Here is an 8,183-nt window from a genome sequence, read left to right on the forward strand (position 1 = left end):
TTTTTTTAAATTAGATTACAGTAGGTTTTATGACAATTTTCTAACCCTTGAAGGCCATTTTTGCAAGTGTAATAAAACGTATTTCACAGTAGAAATAGAATGATACATACTATAAATTAAAAGCTGTGACTTGTCCTAGTGTGGATGTATCAAGGTCACCTTCATATAAAAAGTATGCATTAAGGCAATTTCAAATAATCATACACAGCAATTTTGGAACAGCAGCATGGTACTTTAGTAATAGAACATAGCCATGTAAAGCTGAAAACATGCGGCAAACTGTGTACAGTACAATATCCATTGGATACAAAATATAAATGATACCAACCTGCAGGTGGAGATTTATTATCAATTAGGCGCATCTAATGTCCATGTGCCTGAGAGGGAAATCTACGGCAGCTACGAGCTCCCGTAGATTTCTGATACAATTTGTGCCAGTTATCTTTGGCCTGGACATGCCATAACCCCTTTTTGCGCCTATTCTACGCCAGAAAACTGGTGTAGAACATATAATAAACTCCACCCACAGGGTACATAAATGCCAACATTTCTTGCAACAACAGTTTAAACTTGCTGGGCTTTTTGATGAATTTACTGAAGAAATTGATGCTCCAGTTATATTCGGTTTCAGCATTACTTTCCAAGGAAAATAAATGCTGAAAACTATTAGGCCTAAAAAAGCCTTTAATCGTGTGTTTGTTTGGGTAAACATAAAATCAAATATACATTATTTATACCCATGCTTGGAAAAAATCATGGGTGAAACCTGTGAACTTATAACACATCTTGAGGTTGTTTTGTAGCCCCCGTTGAATGAGCCCAACTATATAATTTATAAAGAACTTGATTGATAGTTGTCATATTTATGTTCTTTAGTCCCTTGGTAGTCCATGAATTCACAGCCACAAGCATAATTTAGAAGCCAAAGGATCCAAATGTGCACAGGGCATGGTGGTCGTTGGTTCAGAGGATGTGTTTCAAGTCTTTCTTATCATTAGCTATTCACTGATATTGCTGGTAACTACCGAAGGGGGATGCTTGGCTCAACTGGGATGAGTCCTCTGCTATTGGTGGACCTAAAGAATAGGGGAAATTATTATAAACTCCACATCAATCCCTGAACGAACATCAGACATAACCTGCAATTGTGATTTTAAAAGAAGCTGGTTTGCATTTACACAGAGAATTGGACAAACCAGACCCAACATAAATAATTGAAATGCATTCCCCCCTCATGTTTAAAATCCACATTACAAAAATTTGTCTTTGAGTCTCCACTTACCATTTACAAACTGTGAAGAGGCAAATCTGGTCAGTAAAATTCCTGCTCCTTCTATCAAGGCCAAAAGAATCCCACCCATTGCAGCAGAGCCCACCATGGCAACAGGACCATCTGGAAAAATAACAGCAATCGGCAAACTGAGTACCGTAGTAAAGTACAAAGCAGCATAATCTAAGGATTTCTGAAAGGCGGTGACGTTCCATAAATCATCAGATTTTATTACCAAAATGCAGTAATGAAAACTCCACACTGTTCTTTGTGAAGCCAGATACTTACTTCTTGCAGCCAAGATCGCCCCAGTCATAGCCCCACTTGTGATAGAATTCCAGGGATCTTCCTTCCCCCGTATCTTAACCATACTGCAATCTATCATGGAGAACAGACCACCCCATACTGCAAAGCTACCTAAAAAAAAAAACAGGAGGAAGTATTCGTGTTTCACTGAACATAGCAAAATAGGCGTAAAATATGTCTGAGCTGCCAAAAACTACTGGTAGCTCAGATGATGATATATATATATATATATATATATATATATATATATATATATATATATATATATATTAGTCCCTTTGCCCACCACATGCTTCAACTTGATGGACATATCTTTTTTCAACCGTACAAACTAAGTATATAATAATATACATGTGTATCTGTGGGTATGGTGCAACTTTCTAAATAATTTTTACTTTTTGAAATACAGCTGCTTTGTATCATGCATAAAGAGTACCTGTATCTAGCGCTGAAACCTGTATCCATCAGGATCCACCGGTTATCGATCAAATCTAAGTTGATAACGTAGATGTGATCAATAATATGTGGACCAGTCAGTGCCGCTGACCTGACGGATTTAGGTCTTAGCGTAAGACACAGCTACTCTGTATACAGGATGCAAAGTAGCTATATTTCAAAAAGTAAAAATAATTTTTAATAAAAAGTATTTAGAAAGTTGCACCAAACACGCTGATAGACATTTTTATTTAAAAAAAAAAAAAAAAAGCATTTGTAAGGCGTTTTAACACACATCGGCCGGGCAGTCTATCGATATGTTTGCAATACTGGTACACCATAATATTTCGATATACTGATATCACTGTATTTTGACACGGTCATCATTGGAAACCAAAGAAACTTATAGACAAGGCAGTGTGCAATTCAGCAAATGGCTATCCCGCTCTTAGGGCTTATAGACTACAGCGATGTATACGAATATAAATACACTGCTGCATGGTTTGCTCATTGAGAAATACCAAGAGCAGTTTTTCAGTCACTTTTGAAAAACTCGAACTTCTAGTTCGGCTGTCATCCAAGCTGATTTCACTTTCTAGCTCAAGGTCTCGATCTAGAACAGTCAAAGGTCAGGGCTTCCATAACAAATACAACACAATGAGACATAAACCTTCAATTGCTGTATGTAAGCAGTCTAAGGCTCTGTTCACACCGAATTTAAAAAAAAATAAAAAATTGATGCGGAATACGCCTCCCATTGTTTTCAATGGGAGGCGGAGGCGTTACCGGCTCACGGGAAAAATCAGCAACATGCCCAATCTTCGGGCGTTTACGTCTCTGACCTCCCATTGAGATCAATGGGAAGCAGAGAAGGAGTTTTTCCCTGCGTTTTTGCCCGCGACGCTCAATGGCCACGGACGAAATACGCAGCAAACGGAGTGCAGACAGATCAAAATCTGCCTCAAAATTCCCTCTGGAATTTTGAGGCTGAATTTTCTGCCTGCAAAAAAACTCAGGCCCTAACATTGCGATGAAACTAGATATTGTTACATTGTACATACAAGGCTCCTTTAAACTAGTTACTTGCAATATAGAGAATTCCAGCCCACATATGTAAAGGAGCAAGTGAGGAATGAAGTCTTACCTCCTAGTTGTGGGGCCCGGGTTCGTATAGCGACAAAACTGCCCTTCATACGGTGCTTAACACCCTGAAAAATAGAAGTTATACCATCACCAATCATTGCAGAATACATGGATTAACCCCTTCCCGACGTATGACATATACTTACATCATATCCGGGTAGGGGAAGTAGGGAACGGGCTCACGGGATCAGCCCGCTCCATACAAAGTGGGTGTCAGCTGTATGTTACAGCCGACACTTCACTGTAACGAGCGGGATCTCGCTCTTTTAACCCATTAAATGCCACGGTCAATAGTGACCGGGGCATTTAAATCATTAGAAAAAGGGGGGGCAACACTCTCTAGCAGCCCACCAGCCCCCCGCAACACGATCGCGGGGTGCCGATAGTTGTTATGGCAGCCTGGGGGACCAATGAAGGCCCCCAGGGTTTCCATTTTTGTGCTCCTTTTAAGCCCTGCCTCAGGCTTAATAGAAGACTGCCAGAAAGACTATATACTGCAATACATTGGTATAGTATATAGCACAAGTGACCCAACAATCGTTGGTTCAAGTCCCCTAGGGGGACTAATGCAAAAAAATTAAAAAATCTGTTAAAATGTTTGTTTATTATTTTATGTACAAAAAAAGTATTAAAAGCTCAAAAAACAACTCCTCTTTTCCCATTTTCATCCTAAAGCATTGTAAAAAAATAAATAAATATAATTGGTATCGCCACGTCCGTAAAAGTCTGAACTATTGCAACATATTATTTAACCTGCAGTAAAAGGAAAAAAAAAAAAGTAAAACTTCAGAATCACTATTTTTTGGTCACCTCATCTCCCACAAAAAAATGTAATAAAAAGTGATCAAAACCTTGCATGTACCCCAAAAATATGCCGCTCAATTGATGGAAAAATTAAAAAAAAAAAAGTTATGGCTCACAGAATTTGGCAATTTTATTTATTAGTTAGTTTTTTCCTTGTAAAAATAGTAACATTTTTAAAAAACAATATCATTTCGCTGTAATCGTATATTGTTATAGTATCGCTGTAATCGTTTTGACCCGCAGAATAAAGTTAACATGTCGTTTTAATTGTACGTTTTTTTTCATTTTTTAGTCCAAATATTTTTTTGCCCGTTTCCTTGCACATTATATGGCACAATAAGTGATGCCATGAAAAACTACAACTCATCCCGCAAAAACCAAGCCCTCATAGGACTATATAGGATGGAAAAATGAAAAAAAAAAAAAAGTTATGGCTTTTGGAAGGTGGGGAGGAAAAAATGAAAATCTGAAAAATGGCTGCGGGAAGGTAATGAGGAGCAATTCATTAGACGTACAAAGAATCTATACATACACAGATGAATAGTGGCTTCAATACAGTAATGACAATGAAACAGATTACAAGCTGCAGATCCCAAGGAAAATGATCACCAGTAACCTGAACTAAAGTCAACCATGTACCCAGTTCTCGGAGACTGCATCATCTCATATGCGGCGTCCTCTTCAATATGCGGTCACCCTGAAGAGAGCTGATCTTAGGCCCAGTTCACACAGAGATTTTCGTTGTTGCGGAGACCGTGTCGGAATCGGCGCCAAAAAACGGCTGAATCAGCCTCCCATTGATTTCAATTGGAGCCGGAAGCAGTTTTTTTTTTCCACAGCGGCTTTTAGCTGCTCACAGTAAAAAAAAAAGCGGCGTGCTCTCCCTTGTCGCAGTTACGCTCAAATTCCGCAGGTGAAAAACTGAAAATCGTGGCAAGAAATTGCAGGCAGGTCAAAATCTGCCCCAAAATTCCAGAAAGAATTTAGACGCAGATTTTTCTCAAAAAAAAATCTCAGTGTGAACAGGGCCTTAGTGTTCTAGCTGCAGGGTACAGCTTACCTATAGTACCTCCGCTGTTGAGCAATACATACATAACTCTTACATACAGTGCATCCGCGTAGCTTTGTTCCTTACGATCTCCAACACATAAGAGATTACAGAAGTGTCAGCACAAACTCTTCTCCAGAACTATATAAAGTTTTGGTTTTTTTGTGGCGAACAGCTTTTCGTTGCCAGACGCTGCAAGTACATTTCTGTAGCCCACTGTGTACACATATAGGTATTTACAGTCAATAATTGTTCCGCTTTACAGAGTTATTGAAAAGTCTCCATTCATAGAGTAGCGTGCCTCAGTTTGTAGGTTCACGGACCCCCCCTGCTTGCATTTTCATCGATCCATTTCAAGATCTATTTGCCTTTCACAGAAATATCTGAAAGCTACGATGGTCCCATCATATTCATATTGACTAGTAAATAATATAAACATTAGAGAAATTCACTATTAACACTATACTTACTTGAGGAGAGTTCCTAAATCCTTTGATGGCCTGAAAAATGCCTCCTCCAATGATACCCATCGTAAAGGCACCACCACAGTCATCTACAATCCTCCAAGGACTGGAGAAAGAGACGAAACGTTATTACACACAATCTGTCAGTAAACCTGGTGCCTGATCAAATGCCCTGGATTATCAGATAGTCAAATATATGAAACTTAAAAAGGGGTATTCAGCTCAAGTCACCATCCTGGCCACTCGCAGTACAGGCAACTGCAGCATTCAAGTGAATCGGCAGATTTTGTTGCAGAAATTTTACGCGACTGAAAATCTGTTCATCTGAATGGAACTTGCAGAAATCCAGACACCTGCCGCAGAAATAACCCCATTCAGACGAATGGAACTGATTTTCAGTTATGGAAATTTCTGCAACAAAACCTGCCGCGTGTGACTACACCCTAATAAATGAATCTCTGGAAAGGCAGTGTAAAAGAAATGTTAATACAATATAATAATGAGGAGTCCAAAAAATACTAATAATTAAATCAGAAGTGTTTTGATGGGTGAAATTTCAGAATATCGTGCAGTTCTGTGCCATCAACTACTGCTGAAATCCTGAGTTCCTGATTATCAGATGCCAGATTAAAGAAACGTTACTGTATAACAAATGACATCACCGTCACAGTCACACAAACTATACTGCTCGGACTTTAATAACACTATATGGATGTATATGTAACATTATGTCTGGGAGCCTGTCACTGGGGCCATAGATGGAATTATTCTTTGTATGTGGCATTTATATGAAAATCATCTAGAATACCAAAGTAATACAACAGGATCCATTCAAATACGGGAACATGTATAGGCAGTGGGTCACCCAGACCTTGTGACCGGATTGTGACATGAGGTAATTGTAATATCAACCAACCAATACACGATCCCCTGACAAATACCGTATGATCTATAGATCGTGCTGCCGGGTTCTGACGTGACCTCACTTACCGGGTTCCGTCTCACTACACTGACAAGTCCCCAACCAGGCAGAACATTGTACCCATATATTAATCGCGGCCCATCTTTCCCACCCACTGTCAGAGTGCAACGTGCAGCTACAGAATCCAAATCCCGAAGTCTGAATTACCAGGGCTCCCGTGTGTACTCCTCCATGATGTCGGCGAAGGTCGAAAAGAGAAGACACAGGAAGAGAGTAAAGCATGTGACTGCCGAAGAACGCCCCTCATTGGCTGTTAAGACATGTGACGTCACTTATTTGCTACCATAGAGAGCAGGTTTAGCGTAACGAATGTCTTTCAGTAATCTGTCGCCATAGATAAGCTATATGGCCATGTTTTTGGTTTGTATAACTCTCCGTGATTTCCAGAATACCTACTGCCTACAGAAAGAAGCAATTCGTTTATCATGGGACCCCCTCCCCGCAACAAACACTGGGCCCCCCCATAACAATGATTCTTGGTATCAGAATCCTTATTTAAAAAATAAAAATAAAAAATAAATATATATATATATATATAGAAAAACAGACATTTCTCCTCTATTGGCTGTTTGATAGAGGCTACTGTTAAAGGGAATGTGTCGCTAGAATTTTTTTTTCAGTTAAACAGTTAGTATATAAATGATTAGACATTGTGTTGATTTTTTTAATTTTTTTCATAAGTCAGGAAATATTATAAATTAGATTCTAATTTATAACATTTCCATGTGCTGGTCACTAGAGGGAGCAATTCCCCAAATTGCAGCATTGGCAATGTAGTAAAGCAACCTCATTGCTTTATGCTGCAAATTTGGAGTAGACACACTCGCTCTAGTGTCCTCACACAATCCCCCCTCCTTTATCCTGGCTAGTGCCAGGAGAAAGGAGGGGGTTGAATGTTCAAACCTCCTACACTGTGTGCCGCCATTTTCTGAGCGAATGCACAGTGTAGGAGGATTAGATACAGTGTAATCACACAGTACAACACGAACATACACACACATCACATACACAAACATAACTTACCTGCTCCTGCCGCCGCTGCCACCTCCGCTCCTAGTCCTTGCGTCTGCTCTGCCTTGAACATATGGCCGGAAGCCGCGACCGGAAGTTGTCATCTTACTGTCCGGCCGCAGCTTCCGGTCCACATGAAAATGGCGCCGCATGTCGCTCTACCAAAGACCTTCCTTTTGGTCTGTGTGGGAGTGGCGCATGCGCCGTTCCCACACAGACGGCGTACGCTATAGTGAATGGAACGGCTCCCGTTCACATTCTCTATGGGGATGTATGTGCCGTATTCCATCTCTGTATGTGTCGTTAATCGACACATATAGAGATGGAAAAAAAATGTCAGCCCCCATAGAGAAGTAAAAGAAAGAAAAAAGTAAAAATTACAACACAAAAACGCAAATAAATACAATTTATTTTAATGACATACTAAAAGCAATATTATATATAAAAAAATAATAATTTGTGACACCTTCTCTTTAACTCCCTGAGGATGCTGCCTATTTGTGCTTTTAGGACCTATCATTTTTTTTCATTGTTGCATTCCAATCTCCATAACTTTTTTCACCTAAGTAGCTGTATGAGGGCTTGTTTTTTGCGCCCCCTCACTGTTTTCAACTGCACAGTGGCGTTTAGGCCATCTGCTATGCAGAGAACTGATTCACAGCTCCATTCAAGTGAATAGGGCTGACTGCAGCTATCTGTACAGCTGAGTAGCCAGGAGCA

At 39.8% G+C, this 8,183-nt stretch overlaps 1 protein-coding gene across 2 annotated transcripts; it reads right to left on the reverse strand.

Moving 5' to 3' along the window:
- Positions 1-211: 211 nt before the first annotated feature.
- TIMM17A (translocase of inner mitochondrial membrane 17A) lies at positions 212-6,687 on the reverse strand. 2 transcript variants are annotated; one of them, XM_075853485.1, is made up of 6 exons: positions 6,600-6,687; positions 5,477-5,576; positions 3,156-3,219; positions 1,559-1,687; positions 1,283-1,393; positions 212-1,076 (listed from the first exon to the last, which is right to left on the reverse strand). In XM_075853485.1, the coding sequence occupies exons 1-6, from the start codon at positions 6,623-6,625 to the stop codon at positions 1,003-1,005; spliced, it is 504 nt and encodes a 167-aa protein (XP_075709600.1). In that variant the 5' UTR covers positions 6,626-6,687; the 3' UTR covers positions 212-1,002. The 2 variants fall into 2 exon arrangements, with proteins under 2 accessions (XP_075709600.1, XP_075709602.1); XM_075853487.1 differs by lacking the exon at positions 6,600-6,687 and adding an exon at positions 6,461-6,532.
- Between the last annotated feature and the right edge of the window lie 1,496 nt (positions 6,688-8,183).

This window comes from Rhinoderma darwinii, chromosome 2 (assembly GCF_050947455.1).
Source record: "Rhinoderma darwinii isolate aRhiDar2 chromosome 2, aRhiDar2.hap1, whole genome shotgun sequence".
NCBI classification, from domain to species: domain Eukaryota; kingdom Metazoa; phylum Chordata; class Amphibia; order Anura; family Rhinodermatidae; genus Rhinoderma; species Rhinoderma darwinii.